We start from the raw sequence: 23,160 nt of genomic DNA on the forward strand, positions 1-23,160 counted from the left end.
TATGGACCGATTTCAACGATACTCAGCACAGTTATTGAAAGTCATAATAAAACACCTCGTGCAAAATCGGATAGGAATTGTGCCCTCTAGCGGCCCAAGAAGTCAAGATCCGAGATCGGTTTGTATGGCAGCTATATCAAAAATGGACCGATATAGCCCATTTACAATCCCAACCGACCTACACTTTAAAGAAGTATTTGTGCAAAATTTCAAGCGGCTAGATTTACTCCTTCGAAAGTTAGCGTGCTTTCGACAGACAGACGGACGGACGATCGGACAGACGGACGGACATGGCTAGATCGACATAAAATATCACGACGATCAAGAATATATTGGGTTGCCCAAAAAGTAATTGCGGATTTTTCATATAGTCGGCGTTGACAAATTTTTTCACAGCTTGTGACTCTGTAATTGCATTCTTTCTTCCGTCAGTTATCAGCTGTTACTTTTAGCTTGCTTTAGAAAAAAAGTGTAAAAAAAGTATATTTGATTAAAGTTCATTCTGAGTTTTATTAAAAATGCATTTACTTTCTTTTAAAAAATCCGCAATTACTTTTTGGGCAACCCAATATATACTTTATGGTGTCTCTAACGAATATTTCGAGTAGTTACAAACAAAATGACGAAATAAGTATACATATGTTGAGGGTCGTGAAAGAAGTCGTTGTACAAAATTTCAGCCAAATCGGATAAGAATTGCGCTCTCGTGTCGCCTAAGAAGTCAAGACCCCAGATCGGTTTATATGGCAGCTATATCAGGTTATAGACCGATTTCAACCAAACTTAACACAGTTATTGGAAATCATAACAAAACACCTCATGCAAAATTTCAGCCAAATCGGATTAAAATTGCGCCCTGTAGAGACAGAAGAAGTCAAGACCTAACATTGGTTTATATGACGGCTATTCCAGGATATGGACCGATTTGGACCAAACTTAACACAGTTTTTTTAAATCATAACAAAACATTTCATGCAAAATTTCAGCCAAATCGGATTAGAATTGCTCCCTCTAGTGACTCAAAACATGGACCGATATGGCCCATTGACAATCCCAAAATTTCAAGCGGCTAGCTTTACTCCATCGAAAGTTAACGTGTTTTCGACTGACGGACGGACGGACATGGCTATATGAACTTAAAATGACATAAAGATACTTTAGATATACTTTATACGGTCTCAGAGGAATATTTCTAGGAGTTACAAACAGAATGACGAAATTAGTATACCCCCATCCTATTGTGGAGGGTATAACAAGTAAATGCGCGTCAAGTTAAACCGGGCCGATTCTTACATTCCCATCACTATGGATCGTATTGGGCAAGTTCTTTCAAAGACTTATATTAAAGATACATCAACAGATATGGATGAATCGTACTTGTCATGACAATTAGAGGCTATAAAAAATACCACCTTTAAATTGCAGCCCCCTGGAGGCTCAAGAAGTCAAATCGGGGGATTGGTTTATATGGGAGCTATATAAAGTATCGTCCAAAAAAGTCTATTTGGCAAGGCTGTTGGAAGTCGCGGCAAAACGTAGCGTCTTGAAGCTCAAGAAGTTAAATCTGAAGATCAATTTATATGACAGCTTTATCAGGACCATACTTGGCACACCTATTAAAAGTCAAAACAAAACACTTTGTTAGGTGTTATGAACCGTTTTGAACCATTCTTGGCACAGCTGTTGAAAATCAAAACGAAATACCTCATGAGAAATTTCAGGCAATCGCATAAGAATTGCGCCCTTTAGAGACTCATGAAGTCATAATTTGAGATCGGTATAAATGGCATTTATTGTACAATCTCAACCGACCTAAGCTAATGGGAAGTATTTATGCAAAATTTCAAGTTCCTAGCTTTACTCCTTCGACAGTGAGCGTACGATCGACAGACGGACGGACGGAGGAAGAAGAGGAAACTTCTCGAAGTTATTTGCGAGACACCGAAAATGTTCTCGAAATGACCAAAAACCTGTAGCTATAAAATTTATAGCAAATGTCCAATGAACTTTTCACAAAAGTTCAATAAATTTGTCACATGTTACTTTTCACTTGGCTCAAGGATGAAAGGTAATTATATTTAAATAAGCTTCTTTCCATTTATATGTTCTAAAATTCATCAAATGTGTTTACATATTCTGCTCACGAAAGCCAAAAGGCAAGTGTGCGTATTTGACACTTGTCTCCTTATAAATGATGCCAATACAACCATAGGGAAAATCCGATTACAAAGCAAATTGCTAACGTCTTCTTTTGCATTGTCACTCACCAAATTAGTCGCTTTTCTTCTTCTTATTGAGACACAAATCAGCTGTTTGTCTGATAGCGAGCAAGAGCATGAAAACGATAAACTTAGTGGGATAGGCTGATAAGCTCAAATCCTAACTGAATACCACAAAGTTGTAATATCCTACACCACAGTGGTGTGAAAATTTGGAACCTTTCATAAGTATTTGGAAGGCCATCGTTGCGCAGAGGTTAGCATGTCCGCCTATGACGCTGAACGCCTGGGTTCAAATCCTGGCGAGACCATCGTAAATTTTTCAGCGGTGGTTATCCCCTCCTAATACTGGCGACATTCGTGAGGTACATTGCAATGTAAAAACTTCTCCTCAAAAGATGTGTCGCACTGCTGCACGACGTCCGGGCTCGGCTATAAAAAGGAGGTCCCTTATCATTGAGCTTAAACTTGAATCGAATTGCACTCATTGATATGTGAGAAGTATGCCCTTGTTCCTTAATGGAATATTCATGGGCAAATTTGCATTTTCATAAATAATTATGAACATACTCGCATTTCAATCGTTTAAGACAATAAAAGACGTGAACATATGACATACTCTTCTTCATATATAGCAAATTTTGCAATAAATGCGATATTTCTCTGATAGCAATGAGCGAATTCCGATTAAAGATTAAGCTCAATGATGAGGGACCTACTTTTTATGCCGTATCGTAAGAACTGTATCGCATACTTAAACTTTAATTCGGAGGAAATTTACGGTCTACACCACTATTTCTTTTTTGTTTTTGTGACATACGAATTATTGAAAACAGCTGCTTTAATGACTTGGCGAACGAATCGAGTGATTAAAACAACCAGTAAAAGTGTCCGGGCTGATTCTTCGATACCCTCTATCATGGTCTGCATGTGACATGTTTTTTGTTTCACTTTCTCAAATACATACAAGCTATGTCAGGTTATAGATCGATATGGACCACTCTTGTCATGGCTGTTAGAAGTCATAAATAAAAACCTCTTTGATGATTTCAGCCAAATCGAATAGTAATTGCGCCCTGTCGGAAGTCTTAGCAAAACATTATATGCAAAATGTCTGCCAAAGCTTATCTTAATTTCATCTTCTAGAGGCTCAAGAAGTCGGAAGTTCGGTTTATATGACAGCTATGTCAGAACATGAACCGATTTGGCCCATTTATAATCCCAACTAACCTGAACTAATAAGAAGTATTTGTAAAAAATTTTATGTATCGAGCCTTACTCCTTCGTGCTTTCAACAGACGGACGGAAATATACTTTCTTGGGTCTCAGATAATTATTTCGATGAGTTACAAACGGAATGAGGATGCCATTATATCCCCACCCTATGGTGGAGGATATATAAAAAAAGTTAGTGATCTAGGTCCTTTATCGACCGTGCCATCACTTGAACATAGGCTATATGTCGTCTTCACGCAAAAGCTCATCAATGGGGAAATTAACGCTCTATACTTGACAAACAGAATTATCTTTTCGGTCCCTTCGCGGATAACAAGGAACTTTATGCCTCTAAACTTACCGATTCTTAAAAATAATTATCAACCTAGTAATCCATTTAATAACCTTTGCAAAAATGTTATCGAATTGAACCATCTATTCTCCGCATCTGACTCCATTCGTGTTGTTAAACGTACTATTGCCAACTAACTAAGCACCTAATCTAAGGAATTCCAAATTCGCTTTACCATCATCTTCAATAATTCTTAATCGTTACCTGGCGATTCAATTTTACTGAGTTGACGTTGCATCCTGCTTCACTTCTTCGGTTTCTTCATACGCGTTGCTCCCGTTCCTTAACTATACTGAGGCCTAGTCGTTTCCGCTTCTGCCTATTCCTATGGGTGAACCTGCATTATTTTAAATTGATCTATTTTAACGAAATTAATGGGTATTGTAATTGTAAACATTGAGTTTTCCAGCTGCCATAGCTGTTGCAAATAATAATAACAAGAAAAAGCGGCCGAACTTAGCGGCCGAGCCGAATCTTATATACCCTCCACCATGGATCGCATTTGTTGAGTTTTTTTCCCGGCATCTCTTCTTAGGCAAAACAAGTTATAGTCCGATTCGGGGCTCAAGAAGCGAAATCGGGAGATCGGTTTATGTGGGACCTATCAAGCTATAGATCGATTCTTACCATATTGCGCCCTCTGTGAAAAAATTTGAATTTAGTTTTAGTTTTTTTTTTATTAGTTATTAACTATTTTTGCGAGTGCATCGTTTGGTCTGGAAATTTAATCCGTAGATAACTTCTCAGTGGTCCTTTGAAATATGTACAGCTAATATTTGAAAATAATATTTTTCTCTTTCACTTTGTCTTCTGTTTGCAGGATGAGGCGCGTAAAAAGGCAGCCTCCACATATCTAGTTGACAATACCGATTTGCCGCCGCCTCGTTACCAGCAAGATGGCACAATGCCAGCGATATATCCTAATAATATGGGTAAGTATTTGGGGTAGAACAGGGTGAACAGCAACAAGGATGCACATTAATACACTAGCATATACATACATATGTATGCATAGCCGTGTGGCCATCCATCCGTATCCGCGAACAACGATTTACACAGGGCAAATATAACAAAGTTCTTACCTTGTTTGTTTTCTTCTTTCTGAGAGGGAGCTATCGTGGATTAAATGTTTGTTGTCCGGCAATCCAGCTATTCAGTCAGTCAGCCTTTTAACTGATCCTTAGGTCCTTTTCAGCTGCTTGATTGGCTTGTGCCAGTGTTGGAAGGCTGCATTTACTCTGCCAATCCGCCTTGATGGCTTGGTAACCAGTGGCCCCAATTGCCTGATGCCGCACATATGTACATGTAGATATTTAGTTCACTGCTGCGGTGTAATTCTGAGGCTGTTTTGGGTCTATGGTCACAAGAGTTATGACAGTAGTTTATTGCCCCAAATTTGCCATTGTTTGGCCGCCACTCGCATGCTAAGGTCTGCAAGCCAAAAATCTGGAAAAAAAAACAGAAACGCCAATGAATGCCTCTTGCTATCTTTTAAAGAACGACGACTACAAATTATCATTGGACACACAATAATCAAGCGAACAATTCACTTAAACTTATGGCCACAAAACACAATTATTCAGAAGGGAGGCCACCATCTGCATCGCCCTGTAATTGAAAGGAGGTGATCATGTGGATGAAGTGTTAAATGATTAACGTTCCAATGAAGTGTTGATTTTTTAGTTTAGCGCATCCTTGAGTATTATTCAAAAATAGTTCTTATCACAGCGATGGGCCCACGCTCAACCCCATAGTTATAAAATAGCGTCAGTGATCTATGTCGAAAGGTAGAGTTGAGTCAGTCTGTGACATTTTGCCTACGAGCCAACTATGTTATTTGAGTTAATTAACTTGTTCGCTGGTGATTTGCCGCTTTTGCCATTGGACTTGTTTTTTTTTATCTTTCAAGAGTGTTTCTCATTCATTCTGCCTCCATGCCAGCTGCCACACGGAGCTGTGCTGCAGTGTACCTCTCGCCTTGAGTTCCTCTTTAATGCAATTTTTTCAATTCAATTGAATGTTTAATTGTGTTCATTGCCATTGAGTTTATAAGCAAAATTGGTTTTTCTTTCATTCCATTAGTAGTCACAGCCGTTGTAGCTAGCAGGGATGGCGTTGCTTTCATTTGCAATTTGTACACTTAGAAAAATAATTCCAAAGTCAGAGAGATGCAAAAATTGATCAAATTGTCTTGTAAGTTCCTGGAATGCATTGTTTGCTAACAACTTAGACCCAAGGTTAAGATTCAAATTAGAATGGAATTTCGCAAGCGTAACAGAATTATAATATCAGCAATGCAATAGCTGCCTTAGATTGTTGTACATGGTGCGTCAGATAAACTTACCTATTTAAAAAAAAAACTCCCGAGCGGTGAGTTGTTCGGGGAGGTGGTCGAGAGGGGCTCATCTGGAGGGGGAACTCACCAAGTTTGTTTCTACCTCCAGTCAGTTGCCATTTTGCTCTGATCAAGGGATCAGCGCGCCTTCGCCGTCGAGAGCTTCATTTCTTACGGTCGTTTACTCGTTGCTACGCAACGTTCCTTCTTCGCTCGCTTTGAAATTCCGCCTCGCAGATTCATTTCTGGCCGTAATTCGTTTCTGTTGTGGATTGACTCATTTCGGGAGTGTAGAAGTGACAATAAAACCAGAAATGGACTTCAATGGACCATCAGAACTCCGGAAAATATCAAAACCCTGCTTTATGTTGATCGACCGCGGACCATAGCACACTTCAAAAACAATATTCGTGACGCCATTACCAACATACGGATTGACATGCTGCAAAGAGTGGACATGAATTTCAAAAAGTGAAAGCGTGCTTAGTTCATCCGGGCAGAATCTTATACAACCTCCACCATGGTCGCATTTGTGGGGTTCTTTGCCCGGTATCTCTTTTTAGGCAAACAAGGATAAAATAAAAGATTTGCTTATCGCTATTTGATATCGCTATTAGAGCGATATCAAGATATGGTCTGGTTCGGACCACAATTGAATTATATGTTGGAGACCTGTGTAAAATGTCAGCCAATTCGGATAAGAATTGCGCCCTCCGGTGGTTCAAGAAGTCAAGATCCAAGGTCCGTTTATATTTCAGCTATATCAAAACATGGACCGATATGGCTCATTTACAGTCCCAACCGACCTACACTAATAAAATGTATGTGTGGAAAATGTGAAGCGCCCAACTTAACTTCTTCAAAAGCTAGAGCACTAACGGATGGAAGGACGGACATGGCAAGATCGACTTGAAATGTAATGACGATCAAGAATATATGCATATACTTTATGGGGTACGACCCCATGAATATTTCGAGGTGTTCCGAAAGGAATGACGAAATTAGTATACCTCCATCCTATGATGGAAGGTATAAAAATCTTAATCAGTGTATACGTAACGGGGGTATTGGATATTGTGTTCGTTAATACAAACAGAATTACAACAATAACTGAAATACCTATATTTTTATTGACCTATCAAATATCCAAGTTTCTCTGATGCACCCTGTGATTCTTTTTCACTGAAACAATTATGTATTCTCTGTCATTATTCAAAAGTTTATATGACATTAAATAAATTTCCTAATATTAGCTAATACCCACCAAGGAAAGATGGGGATATATTCATTTTGTTATTCCGTTTGCAACACATCGAAATATTCATTTCCTACCTTATAAAGTATACATATTCCGTCTCTTCGTTGATGCTACAGTCTTTAAAAATAGACATAATGAGCAGAAACTTTGCACAGATTCTTTTGTCCATAGGCAGGTTAAGTTCGAAGATAGTCTATATTGGACCATATCTTGATATAGCCCTCATATAACCGATCCACCGATTTAAGGTCTTGGGCCCATAAAAGCAAAATTTTTTATCCTATTTTGGTGAAATTTGAGACAGACAGACTACTCGGTATCCTTCTTTGGCCCTGATCGGTCTAGATTTGGATATTGCGGCCATATAGACCGATCTCTTGATATAAGGTCTTAAGCCCATATAAGGCGCATTTATTTTTCGATTTTGCCAAAATTTGGGACAGTGACTTATGTTAGGCCTTTCGAAATCCTTCTACAATGTGACCCAGATCGGTCCAGATTTGGATATAGCCGTCATATGGACCGATCTCTCGGTTAAAGTTTCTGGGGCCATACAAGGAACATTTATTGCCCGATGTCGCCAAAATTTGGAAAAGGGAGTTGTGTTAGGCCCTACGACATCTTTTTGCAATTTGACTCAGATCGGTCTATGTAGACCGATCTTTCGATTTAAGGTGTTGGGCTCATAATAGACACATTTTTGTCCTATGTCGCCGAAATATAGGACAGTGAGTTGTGTTAGGCCCTTGGACAGCCCTCTCAAATTTGGCCCAGATGGATTCAGATTTGGCACAGATTCAGATTCTTGGCCCCATAAAAGGAGCATTTATAATCCGATTTCGCAGGAATTTGATACAGTGACTTATATTAGGCTTTTCGACATCCGTGTCGTATATGGTTCAGATCGGTCTATATTTGGATATAGCCAACAAAAAGACCAACATTTTGTGGTACGAAATTAAACAATGACTTTTACTTATTGGACCACTCAACGTCCGTGCCGAATTTGGTCCAAATCGGACTATATTTCTATGTAGCTGATATAGGGGCATAAATTATGCATTTTTCACCAGATTATGACGAAAGGTGGTGGGTATCCAAAGTTCAGCCCGGCCGAAGTTAACGCCTCTTTACTTTTTTATGTTTCTTTGAATATATTATAAGAAACTCAGTTGTTTTCTATTCCGCACAAAAAGCTCAACGTAAATGAGTATTTCACAATAAATAAAAATTCGCACTAAGGCGATTAACAGCGTAATTTGTATAGAAAATTGGAAGAAATTTCCCTTTTTTTTTATTTTTGGCCGTTTTGAAAAATTGGCACTTACACGATTGGCTGGTAAATCTACTACTGTATTTATATTCGTTTTGGAAATTTTAGGCTCATATTTTATATTTTAAAGCATATTTGGTACACTCACAGTAATTGGTTAGTAATAGCAGCAAGCATTTTTGCTGTAAGTCTGCTGAGAATAGGACAGCAGTAATTTGTTGCTAAAACAGCAAACATTTTCTGCTGTTTTCAAAATTTTACAAAGTTTAAATAAGCTCAAAAATGTTTAAGTATTTCAAAAATGTTTATATTCCTTCTTATCTTTCAATTTTACATGCATTAAATGTAAATTTTTCTACAATTTGCTCATTTTTTAAAGCATTTGAGTAGCAGCAGGCAAAATAACTACTACTAATATATTTATGATTTTAAAGAAATTATTAAGGCCTAAAATTGAAAATTTTTTTATTGATATATAATGCAAGTGCCTCAATGGATCTTTAATAATTAAAAAATTTTTAATGGAGTTATTCAAAAGCGTAAAATTTTTATTAAATGTCAGCTAACAGTGTATGCTGATATCAGTAGATTAATTTCTCTGTGTGTAGTTATTTTTCCTGCTGTTATTTAATCGTTAAAAATTATCAAATTGTGGAAAGCAATATAATTCTAAATTTAAAAGATTTAATGCAATATACAACTTTTTTAAGTAATTATGTCATTTTTAGATTAGTTTCAACTTTTACCACCTGAAAAAAGGCAGAAAATATTATCTGTCTGAGAAAAAACAAGCAAAAGCGTGCTAAGTTCGGCCAGGACGAATCTTATATACCCTCCACCACGGCATTTGTCGAGTTCTTTTCTCAGCATCTTTTCTTAGGCAAAAAAAGGATATAAGAAAAGATTTGCTCTGCTATTAGAGCGATATCAAGATATGGTCCGGTTTGGACCACAATTAAATTATATGTTGGAGACCTGTGTAAAATGTCAGCCAATTCGAATAAGAATTGCACCCTTTGGGGACTCAAGAAGTAAAATAGAGAGATCGATTTATATGGGAGCTGTATCGAGCTATAGACAGAATCAGACCATAATAAACACGTATGTTGATGGTCATGAGAGGATCCGTCGTACATAATTTCAGGCAAATCGGATAATAATTGCGACCTCTAGAGGCTTAAGAAGTCAATATCCCAGATCGGTTTATATGGCAGCTATATCAGATTATGAACCGATTTGATCCTTATTTGACATAGTTGTTGAAAGTTAGAATAAAATACGTCATGCAAAATTTCAACCAAATCGGATATGAATTGCGCCCTCTAGAAGCTAAAGAAGTCAAATCCCCAGATCTATTTAAATGACAGCTATATCAGGTTATGGACCGATTTGAACCATACTTGGCACAGTTGTTGGATATCATAACAAAATACTTCGTGCTAAAATTCATTCAAATCAGATACGAATTGCGTACTCTAGATGGTCAAGAAGTAATGACCCAAGATTGATTTATATGAGATCTATAGCAGGTTATGAACCGATTCGAACCATTCTTAGCACAGTTGTTGGATATCATAACAAAACACGTCGTGCAAAATTTCAACCAAATCGGATAGGAATTGACCACTCTAGAGGCTCAAGAAGTCAAGACCCAAGATCGGTTTATGTGGCAGCTATATTAGGTTATGGACCGATTTGAACCATACTTGACACAGTTGTTGGATATCATAGCAAAACACGTCCTACAAAATTTGATTCCAATCGGATAAGAATTGCGCTCTCTAGAGGCTCAAGAAGTCAAGACCCAAGATCGGTTTATATGGCAGCTATATCAAAACATGGACCGATGTCGCCCATTTACAACACCAACCGACCTACACTAATAAGCAGTATTTGTGCAAAATTTCAAGCGGCTAGCTTTACTCCTTCGGAAGTTAGCGTGCTTTCGACAGACAGACGGACGGACATGGCTAGATCGACATACAATGTCAAGACGATTAAGAATATATATACATTATGGGGTCTCAGACGAATATTTCGAGTAGTTACAAACAGAATGACGAAATTAGTATACCCCAACCTATGGTGTAGGGTATAAAAATACCGTTATCTACTTTTTTTCCAATTTCGTTCTAAAAGGGTTCAATGTCTGTCTATGTGTTATGTTCGAATGTGTTATTTTCACGTACTGGTATTTTTTTCAGATTCAAGGAATTGCGCTCCTTTTGAAGTCAAATCTGAAGAATCTTATATATAAAAATCAATTTGTGTTTGTTTCAAGGTTTGTTTGTTTGTGTGTTCCTTATAGACTCTGAAACTGCTAAACCGATTTTCTTGAAATTTTCACAGATGGTGCATAATCACCTCGTGGTGAAAATATGGTACTACATTTTTTGATATCTGAAGGGGGGCAGACCCTCCCCCTTACCCTAATTTTCAGAAAAGCCAGATCTCGGAGATGGGTGGGCGATTTAAGCGAAATTTTGTGTGCTCTCATATAGTACCTTAAAAATAAAAATTTGGTATCCAAATTTGGGATGGGGTACCAATGGGGCCGCCCCACCCTAAAACTAACCAAACATATATTTAGCCCAACCACGACAATATGAGACTCAAATGAAAGGTATTAAGGATAAGAAAACGTACTTAATATCCAATTGTCGGACCAAGTGCTCGGGTGACCACCCCAACCACCAAAACACCCCTAAATTGGACATATTTACCGACCATGGCAATATGGGACTCAAATGAAAGGTATTTGCGAGTAGAATACGAATGTGATATCCAAATGTGGACCAGGTTTCTGGGGGTCCACCCCTTCCCCAAAACATTCCCCAAACAGGACGTATTTACTAACCATGGGTATATCGGGTTTAAATAAAATGTATTTGAATGTAGCATACGAATTTGATATCCAAATATGGGACTAAGTATTTGGGGGGCCACCTCTCACCAAAAACATCCCCTACGATCGTAGCAATATGGGGCTCAAATGAAAGGTCTTTGGAAGTAAAGCACTAATTTGGTATCAATATTCGAGAAAAGTGTCTATGGGGCCACCCCACCCCCACAACACCACCCAAATAGTACGTATTTTCGGACTATTGCATTAGGAGGCTCAAATAAGAGTGTTTTTAAAGTGGAACACGAATCCGATATATATTTTCAAGGCCAACTCACTGAGTAGCCGCCCATCACCCAAAACACCCCCAAGCCAATCATGTTTGCCGACTATGGAAATATGGGGCTCAAATTAAAGGTATTTGGGAGTAGACCACGTATCTGATATCTACATTAGGGGCCAACTGTCTAGGGGACGTCCCACCACCATAACAACCCCCAAATAGCACGTATTTGCTCACCAAGACAATTTGGGTCTTAAAGAGAGTGAACTAAATATTCATAGTTTTTAGGGCCAATGCCCCAAACCGGACATATTTGCTGACTTCTGCAATAAGGAGTTTAAATGAGATTAGAAAACTAATTTGATATCCAATTTTGAGGCCAATGGCAATATGGGGTTCAAATAAATGATATATAGATATATGACAATAGAGCACGTTGCTCATATATTTTCGGGTCTTAGTGTTTGGGGAACCACCCCAATCCCCAAAACACGCTTAAATCGGGCATATTTACCGACCATGTCAATGTGGAGCTTAAATGAAAGGTATTGGGGGTAGAGAAAGAATTGATACCCATTTTCGGGACCAATTTTCTGGGGGTCTACCCCTTTCCCAAAATACCCCACAAACAGCAATTTTTTAGTGACCATCGCAATATGGGGCTCAAATAAAGGTATTTGGGAGTAGAATACGAATTTGATATCCCAACATAGGACCATGTATTTAGGGCATCACCCTAATTTCATGGCCAAGTGCCTGGGGGACCACCTCACTCCCGAAAACACTCCTAAATCAGATATCAAGAGAATATCGGGCTGAAATAAAGCATTTTAAGAATGGAGTACACCTTACCTGCAAACTTAAATTCGTAGACCAACTAAGATCATTTGGGATTTAGATAAAGGCACTTATATTGTTAAACTGTTAGTCCAGCGATATACTATTTTCGTAGCATGGTATTTCACTAAAAGATCTTTAATTGTCGAAAATAAATATTTCAATGAAACTTTTGTTCCATATAAAATAAAAGTAGGCGCAGCGGAGCGGGCCCGTGTCAGCTAGTAAGCAATTAAACAAAACCATTACACAAGCATATGGTGTGCATTGGTGTTTGGTGGTTTGTTTTATTTTATTTGTTCGTCTCGCGCAGCTTGTTATCTTTCGTTCTTACTAGCACCCTCTACCCTCAGAGAAATTTAATTTAATTTAAGCCTCTCGACCTCTAATTTAAATATGGATTAGATCGGACTATATTTATATATAGTTGCCATATAGACCGATCTCCCGATAAAGGGTCTGAAGCCCATTAAAGCTTTATTTATTACCCGATTTCGCTCAAATTTGAAACAGTGAGTTTTTCTGAGCCTCACGATATCCTTTTATAATTAGATATATCTGCCAAAAAGACCAATATTTTGTTCCACAAATTAAATAGTGACATATATATTAGACCACTTAATTTTCGTGCCGAATTTGGGTGCTTAAGTTATCCAATTTTCACCGGATTGTGACGAAATGGGGTTTACATATATACCCAAGGTGGTGGGTATCAAAAGTTCGACCCGGCCGAACTTAATGCCTTTTTACTTGTTTTTACTTATATTTTTCCATCACAATAGACTTTTAGCAGAAATTACTCGAAATATGATCCTATCAAGGTCAAACCAAGCACGGACCTCGAGTGTCAAACGCAGCTCATTGTTCCGAAATTCAGTGAAATCGGGTAATAAATAAGCCATTTATGATTGAAAGATGTAAACATTGAGATTGGTTTCTACGGCAGCTACATTCAAATATGATCCAATCAGCACCATCCGATCAGAAAGGTTGTCTAGGGATCTAATACAGATTACCGTGCTAAATTTCAGCAAAATTGGGTTGTAAATGGTGTAAAGGGTCTGAACATAAATCGATGTGCAAAATTTCAGTAAAATCAGGTAATTGATGACTCTTTTAGGAGCAAAAGACCTTAAAACGGTCTATACGGCTATACGTAGATCAGGTCTGATACATCCCATTTTCGAATTTGATCTTCATATGGGCAAAAAAAAGAATCAGCATTAAATTGAACGGTTTTATCTTCATGTTTAAAGACTAAATCGTGATTTCAACAGACGGATGGACGAACAAATCATGCTGCATGGTCTTAGAAATTTTACGAGAATCATGAATATACATACTTTATTGGGTCGGAATCCAATATTTCAAATGTTTCAAACAGAATGGCAAAATGAATACACCACATACGATTTACGACTTACATATGAGGGAATAAATACCCATGCATCAATTTTCCCCATGTACATACATTTCAATTGACGTTTTTATTTTCCTTTACACTTTGCTCGTAGACCGCCGCTGTAGGTTTCATTCATCGCAACAGGGTTGCAGCTAAAATGATAAATTACTACTACTTGTTTTTGAGATTTTCCGGCTGAGATTTCACATTGCATTTGAAGTGTTTTCACCATATTGCCCCATTATCTATTAATTACTTAGCACTTTAAGATATCCTTCGGAGATAATTGGCAATGGATAATCATGGTCAGTGGCGGCAATAATTGAATTGGCTATAGGGAAAAGTGCTATGAACCCAATAATAGTTCAAACCATTTGAAAAATGTTTTTCTTTCTTTCTTTATTAAAGAAAACTTAATTAGAAGTTTCCCAAAGAGTCCCTCTCTTTTGGAGCTTTCCAAGATTACATCCTTAAACTTTTCAAAATTTTTAAAGTAAGCCTCCATTTATAGAGATACGACTTCGAGGATGCTAAGCTGATTTACTAACAAGCATTTCAATTCGTTTTCTAATTAAATTGCAAAGCTTATCAAAGCCCTGCGGGCAATGGCAATATACGATGTATTGTCGTTCTTAAAGACTCCCTCATCAGTTTGAAATAAATAAAACTCTTAAACAAATTGCAATTTCAATCCGGCAATCGAGGGCAATGTAAATGAATAAAAATAAATACCTACTGATATTCGAAGGTGTGGTTGAATAGTTTCCCATGGCAAGCGCAAATGGGGAGCCTATGTTCGAGACGCATTCATTTTGAAGGTAGTTGCTTAAATTTGCATAAACAAATTTAACGCGTTTCAAATGAGATGTGCGCCGAAAGCACACATCAATTTTGAAGAAAGCGAACAGTGCACGTCATGTGTGTAGATGTTGTGATATCTGACAAGACTTCCTTGTGGAATACCCGTAAATGTAAATTAAGGTATGGCAAAACAGCGACAGTTTCACAGAAAAATGTAGACAATTCAAGCGGACGGAAGGATATGCACGTAGAGAGACATGTACATACACGCACAAGAAATAATTTGCCATCTAGGGGCTTACTTAGAGATATCGTGGATCTGCGACAAATGACACGCACACTCCCGCTCTGGATCAAAGGGCAAAGGAATAATGCAAGGCATCAGAAGCATCGGGACACATATGACGATGATAGACAAAGGAGTTTCGAGAAGCCCTAGCTGCTACTGTGGCACGCTGCAATTTGTTTTAAATTTTTCGCACATTAGCAACAGTAAGGTGTGCAGTTAGGACACACTCGCATTTTTTTTTTAAATCCAAGCGTTGATGCCTGTAATCGATCCAGCCACCACCAACCACAGCGGTGTTCGCCTAAATAAAAAATGAGCCAGGAGACAGCATTGCAGTATGCAGCAACTACCTTTCGTGAATGACATCAAAAAGAAGTCCTCCAGCTGACAGCAATCCTCTTAATATGGACGCGTAATTTTAATGAACGACCTATAACCTTACGAGTATGCATGCCTTACGAATGCCATCAATCGGCCCAAGGTATTAACGCAACTCTTACACTGTGAATTATCTGGCAAATTAATTCGATCTCAATGAACCAATTTTATTGAACATCGTGAAAATAAGTTGAATACCTATAAAGCAAAGTGTGGAAAGTTTGCGCTATCCGAAAAGAAAGAAGGACCTACAAAACGGCATTGGATATAATGTGGTAAGAATTCCTTTTAATGAATGTGTGTCATTTTAAAGAGTGTATGAAAGTCCATCAAACACATTTTCTATAGTTAGCACTCTAAGGCTGTTGCTACTTTTCGCTTACATTTTTCGTGATTACTTTTATTTAGATAATAGATTTTTAAGCAAAATACGGATGGATTTCATTCAATTTTAATAAAGTCATAATGTTATCATTGAGATTTTTGTAGTGTTTCAAAAAAGTAATCGCGAAAACTTTTCAGTTTTAGCGAGTTTTCAACTTTGAAAAAAGAACATAGTACCAGCCATTTCACGAAAAAAAAACTCGGTTTCAATCACGAAATTAATTGAACTTATTAATTGATTAATTTTTATTTAAAACTGCAGCAATCACGAAAAAGACAATATCAATCACCGTTTTCGAAGAAGTAATTGAAAAAGTTGCATATTAAATTTAGAACAAAACAAGTAAACAGGCGTTAAGTTCGGCCGGGCCGAACTTTGGATACCCACCACCTCGGGTATATATGTAAACCACCTTTCGTCAAAATCCGGTGAAAACTGCCCCATAGCAGTTATATCGAGATTTGTTCCTATTTGGACCAAATGCTAATAAGTACAAGTCACTATTCAATTGTGTATAACAAAATATTGCGCCGATCTGAACCACATAAGACACGGATGTCGAAAAGCCTAAGAAAATCGGATTATAAATGTGCCTTTTATGGGGCCAAGACTTTAAATCGAGGTATCGGTCTATATGGCGGTCTATTTGGACCGATTTGGGCCAAGTTGCAGAAAAAGTCGAAGAGCCAAACACAACTCACTGACCCAAATTTCGGCGAAATCGTACAATAAATACGCCTTTATGGCCCCATAACCTTAATCGCGAGATCGGCATATGGCAGCTATATCCAAATCTGGATTGATCTGGCCCAAATTGAATAAGGATGTCGAAGGGAATAACGCAACTCACTGCCTCAAGTTTCGGCGACATGGGACCATAAATGCGCCTTTTATGGGCTCAGAACCTTAAATCGAGAGATGGGTCTATATGGCAGTTATATCCAAATCTGAACCGATTTGGACCAAATTGTAGAAGGATGTCGAAGGGCCTAACGCAACTCACTGTCCCAAATTTTGCCAACATCGGTCAATAAATGTGCCTTTTTTGGATTCAAAACCTTAAATCGAGAGATCGGTCTATATGGCAGCTATATCCAAATCTGAACCGATCTGTACCATATTGCATAAGTATATCGAAGGGCCTAACATAACTCACTATCCCAAATTTTGGCAACATCGGACAATAAATGCGCCTTTTATGGGTTCAAAACCTTAAATCGAGAGATCGGTCTATAGGCAGCTATACCCAAATATGAACTGATCTGAACTGAAAATTGAAGAGTGATATCGAAGGACCTAACACAACTCACTGTCAGAAATTTCGGCAAAATCGGATAATAAATGTGGCTTTTATGGGCTTAAGACCCTAAATCTGCGGATTGGTCTATACGGCAGCTATATCCAAATAAGGGCCGATCTGGGCCAAATTAAAGAAGGATGTCGAAGGGTCCAACACAACTAACTGTCTCAAATATCAGCAAAATCGAATAATAAATGTGGCTTTTATGGGCCTAAGACCCTAAATCGGCCTATATGGGGGCTATATCAAGATATAGTCCGATATAGCCCATCTTCGAACTTAACCTGCTTATGGACAAAAAAAGAATCTGTGCAAAGTTTCAGCTCAATATCTCTATTTGTAAAGACTGTAGCGTTATTTCAACTGACAGACGAACGGACATGGCTAGATTGTCTTAGATTTTTACGCTGGTCAAGAATATGGAGGGTCGGAAATGAATACTTCGATGTATTGCAAACGGAATGACAAAATGAATATAACCCCTTCCTTCGGTGGTGGGTATAAAAATTTCAGCGGGGGTTATCCCTCCTAATGCTGGCAACATTGGTAAGGTTCTATGCCATGTAAAAACTTCTCCTCTAAGAGGAGTCGCACTGTGGTCGTTCGCCGTTCGGATATGACATTAAAAAGGATGCCCCTTATCATTGAGTATAAACATGAACCGGACAGCATTCATTGATATGTAAGGAGTTTGCCCCTGCTCCTTAATGGAATGTTCATGGGCAAATTTGCATTGCACAAGGGCTGAAGTAATTAAGTCTCTATTTTCCAAATAAGGATGTAGATTTTAAGGCTAAAACATAACATGCTATGAACTGTAGGCCCAAAAGATGGACACCTCAGAAACGTTTACAATTGGCGTGCATGTGATCAAATCCATTCTGATCGCTGGCAATGACTGTTCTGTAATCAATAAAAAATTCTTCGTTTCTTGTAATATTCATTTCCTTGGTAAAATTAGCTCGACTCGAAAGGGGGGACCCTTTGGCTGATATAACATTAATTTTAATACCCTCTACATAGGATGGGGGTATACTAATTTCGTCATTATGTTTGTATCTCCTCGAAATATTCGTCTAAGACCCGTAATATGTATATTCTTGATCGTTATGTAAATTTAAATCGATCTAGCTATGTCCGTCTGTGGCAAACGATTATCGCCGATTTTCACATCTAGAGCCATTATAAGCGCATTTATTGACCAATCTTCCAAATATTTTGCACAACGCTTTCCTCGACGACTACCACAATATGTGAGATGTTTGCTAGAAATTGGTTCGGATTCATTTGTTAACCGTAGTTATTACGGTTTGAACATATTTGCTCGAAATTTGATTGTTGAATAACCCCGCCGAGGTCAATTAAATTTTTTTCAGAATAGGATATAGGTACCACATTGTACTTATAGGGTAGGTGTGTGGTATTAAACAGTCGTCACCGCCCCACTTTTGCCCTGATTCTAAAATAGATTGTGCATATTGAAAAGGAGGCTAACTTCATCTTAATATTGGTACATAATGTAAACTACATAATTTCCCGACTATGCACAAAGTTGCACAATGTGGCATCTGATCAGGATATAAAATGAAAGTTATTTAGAAGAAGAGAAATAATCTCATATCCAAAGTTGGGGCAAATCACTGGGGACCGCGCCATTCTCTAAAAGCTCAAACTCAAATTTTACCGATTATAAACAGATCAGTCAACTGAGATCTGCTTTCAAACTCTTTCAGAGTTTATTTGCATTTATTTCATATTACTATACACAATTATATTTAAAACTTTCCTTTTTCGCACAACTTCACTATGGTTTTGTCTTATAATCTGCTATCTTCGTTAAGCTATAAATGAAGCAATGAAATACTTATGGGATTTGTTATTTTCGCACATTTAAAATTTCTTTATTGCGTAAGCATTACGAAACAATGTATATGGCTTAGAAATTCTGGTCTGTTGCTGTAATGATCTTTTCATTGGACAAACCAGCATTTCTGTACCTAAGACGATTTCTCACTTTCCAAATTTGCCATTCACACTCGACCGAGCTGTTGAGTGTGAAAATGTGGTATACCAGTGACGAGCACTCAATGGCAAATAGGTGCAAGCCCATGGGCTTGTGTACATACACCGTAATGTGTGATAGTATTAGTATTTTTGCCCATCGGTCAAAACTTTCTCTCTAGTTGGTGAGACACAAGAGAATTTTTCGTCCGGAAAACTAATAATCGTTTACCATTGAGGAATTTTTGGTTTTACAACAAAAGAAAGATCCTTTTAAGGGAGGAGAAGTTACTGCAGGGTTAACAATAAACAATTTTGGTTACGTTCAATAATGCTACGTTTATGACTAATGCTTGACATGTTGAAACGAACCGTTAAACAGTTACAATAAAAGAAAAACTTCATAATAAAAGTATTTTCTTTGTCATAAAAGTGTACCAAACGTTTTATGTTTTTGCATGCACATGCAGAAAAAGAACACCCGATCTAAAGGGTGATTTTTTTGAGGTTAGGATTTTCATGCATTAGTATTTGACAGATCACGTGGGATTTCAGACATGGTGTCAAAGAGAAAGATGCTCAGTATGCTTTGACATTTCATCATGAATAGACTTACTAACGAGCAACGCTTGCAAATCATTGAACTTTATTACCAAAATCAGTGTTCGGTTCGAAATGTGTTCAAATTTTGACAAATTTTGTTCAGCGATGAGGCTCATTTCTGGTTGAATGGCTACGTAAATAAGCAAAATTGCCGCATTTGGAGTGAAGAGCAACCAGAAGCCGTTCAAGAACTGCCCATGCATCCCGAAAAATGCACTGTTTGGTGTGGTTTGTACGCTGGTGGAATCATTGGACCGTATTTTTTCAAAGATGCTGTTGGACGCAACGTTACGGTGAATGAACACATTTCGAACCGAACACTGATTTTGGTAATAAAATTCAATGATTTGCAAGCGTTGCTCGTTAGTAAGTCTATTCATGATGAAATGTCAAAGCATACTGAGCATCTTTCTCTTTGACACCATGTCTGAAATCCCACGTGATCTGTCAAATACTAATGCATGAAAATCCTAACCTCAAAAAAATCACCCTTTATATGAGCTATATCAATATCTCTTCCTTCTAGGTGTAAGAAATAAATTCACCAAACAATTTTACTGGTGGTGGTGCATGGTATAAAAATGTTTACAGTTTTTATTTTTTATAGTATGCATGCAATATTATCGTCAATAAAAGAAGATTTTTTCCAATTTGGCTTGAAGCTTCCTTCTCGTCTTTTTGATAATTCGCATCCTTATCCCTTTGGGTAAGGCGCTTAATGAGAAGGACAAAGTGTTTGTGCATCATTAAATAGAGTCAAACATTTGCATGCCATTTTTAATGATGATACCACTGATGAGGATGATTCCCTTTTCATACTCTATCATACTGTGATTGTATGGTGTTACCCTGTCTATTATTTCACAAAAATAGATATTCGTAAGATGCGGGCCATTTAGTTTTTCCTTTTTGTTTTTTTAGTGGAATAAGTTTCTTTCGCTCTCGAAGAAATTTACTAAATATGCCCAAGTTGTATTGTTTGTCTTTCTGCCTATGCAGTACAAGAGAGTTTCCTCACTCACATACACCTTCAAATGTTGACATGTGTATAGTCATCAAGATGATGTCCTCGCCTGTTATTTCTGGACCATTTTCTCCATTGCCATGTTATGGTCGTTTTGGGCTTTGCGAATGTCTTCTTCTTTTGTTCATCCGGGCGGCTGGGTGAATGGGCGAGTATGGAACAAGTCGAACAAGCCAACATCATTTCGAATCCATCAACATATTTCTTGTTATTTGTTACTTGTTTGTCTTTTCTTCCATTACAAGAGATAATTTTTGTTAACAGAATATTGTTGATTTCCTTTAAACATGGAATCTGTACATCCTTATACACACACAAACATGGACTCACGTCGGCAAGCACACTCTCACTCACTCATTCACATACACACACACACACACAGGGGTGCACAGAGATGCGAGATATTCTAAATACTCAACGGGAGTTGTCATCTTGTCATCCATTACCCGTAGGATACTTTTTACATTAATGTTTTGCAAAAACAACTACGGCAACAACATCAAGAGCAAAGCAACACAACACAACAAATAATGCTCAAAGACACGATGACAAGAAGAATCAGATACCAGAGTAGAAGAGGACGATGGAGCGGTGGAACAGCATTCACAACGACAACCACTTCATGCAGTTCTGTGTATGGGAGTGTATTTTCTGTATTCTTAGTGCTCAATTCGAAATATGCTACAACAATCCAATCTGAAAGAGCACAGTAGTGCAAACTGGATCTCCTTGAGGATATCAGATAATTGGACAATCATCGTCTTTATATTACGGCAAAATCGTTTCATTTATTTTTTAAGGGTTTATTGATACTTTCTTAAGACTGGTTATTTTGTATTATTGAAGCCCTTTCACAATATTTTGTATTATGATTTGGGACTTTCTTTTTCCGCTCTTTTTTAATTCTCGGAAATCGGAAAATTTTTTCCAAACCCTGAAATTCCCGCTCCTCACAAAGTATCATCATCGTTTACCGAATTTGCAAAACGAAAGATTTTCTCCACATAATACTTTTTACTTATAATTTCAGCATGGTAAAAGGGGAAAAAAGTAACGTCAAACGGTCCCAAATAGTCAAAGTAAAAGGCGAATGAGATATATGAAAAAATGTTTGTCGTTTTACGATTCGTGAGTAATAACTTGGGTAAAAGTAATATTTGTTCCGGTTTTTTCGTAAGAACACCACCATGCCATGGCCGGAGCCCTTTGTTACACCCCGAAATATCGGTGTGCGTATGCATATTTGTGGGTCCTCTTTAAATTTCCCAGATATGGGTTAGGATCGAATAGGTTTGGTTATAGTGACAGCCTTAAATCATACTCACTAAGTGACGACAGACAAAAGCCTCTTGTCAATATCCAACTCACTACCCTTGCACTAGTAGTCCGAAGATTCACCAACTCAGTTGTTTCAGCTCTTCTCTCTTTGTGATGTAAGTCAATGGGAATTGCAAATTGCCCGATAATTCAATTTTTCCTTCTGAGCGCCTACCAGCCTAATTTTTACCTAAATGGCTGAGATTTGGTAAATAAAATACTTTACTACCCTCCAGCACTCACACCAGGATTAGTCCATAAAAAATATCGATCGCACGTTTGTCTTCTTAGGTACCTAGAGGTTCGAATTTTTATTAGATTTGATGAAAATGTGTTTTCAAATGTGAACTTACTTTAACCAAACACACCAAACACCGCGCAGGTAGGTCTACAGGTAAATACCATCCGATGTAAACAAAACTGTTGTTTTTCCATTAACAGTGGTTGATTTCGATTGTATTTTAATGGATTATTTTTTTTTTCGGGAACGGAATAGGGGTTGCGGGATTGTAAAATAAGCGGGAAATACTGGATTTTCCGGGAGGGAATTTTCCGATGAAAATCTCAAATTGCGATACAAGAATTTTTGACATTCATAGGTAGTACAAAATATAGGCCAAACCTAACGGCGGTATATCTCATTATTATGACAGTGGATGGTATAGGAAATTAAAGAGTATAGCTTACTTTACTTTAATTGGCTATGACAGAATATTTCTTCCACTAGCCGAACGTAGAATAGCGTTCCAAGCGCCTCGATCTTCTGCGCTCATTCAAAAATCTCTGACACCAAGTTTCGAGGTGTCTCCCACAACTTGATCTTTCCATCGGGCTTTTGGTCTCCCGGTTTGCGTGTACCACCGTGTTTGCCTTCAAAAGACTTCTTTGCTGGAGCTTCTTCATCCATTCTGACAACATTACCTAGCCAACACAGCCGTTGTATTTTGATGCGTGTAACTATGCTATCGTCGTCATACAGCTCATACAGCTCGTGGTTCATACGTCGCCTATATTCTCCGTTAACGCAAACTGGTCCATATATTTTA

General features: G+C 37.8%; 1 protein-coding gene across 3 annotated transcripts in view; it reads left to right on the plus strand.

Annotated features, from left to right (window-relative positions):
• LOC106088805 (nephrin) overlaps nt 1-23,160 on the plus strand; it is a 645,485-nt gene that overhangs the window by 501,486 nt on the left and 120,839 nt on the right. For all 3 annotated transcript variants that reach the window (XM_059368456.1, XM_059368454.1, XM_059368455.1), the window contains one exon: nt 4,607-4,718. In XM_059368456.1, the coding sequence (XP_059224439.1) occupies nt 4,607-4,718 (112 nt within the window). The remainder of the gene's footprint in view (nt 1-4,606; nt 4,719-23,160) is intronic.

Source organism: Stomoxys calcitrans, chromosome 5, assembly GCF_963082655.1.
Source record: "Stomoxys calcitrans chromosome 5, idStoCalc2.1, whole genome shotgun sequence".
Taxonomy (NCBI): Eukaryota; Metazoa; Arthropoda; class Insecta; order Diptera; family Muscidae; genus Stomoxys; species Stomoxys calcitrans.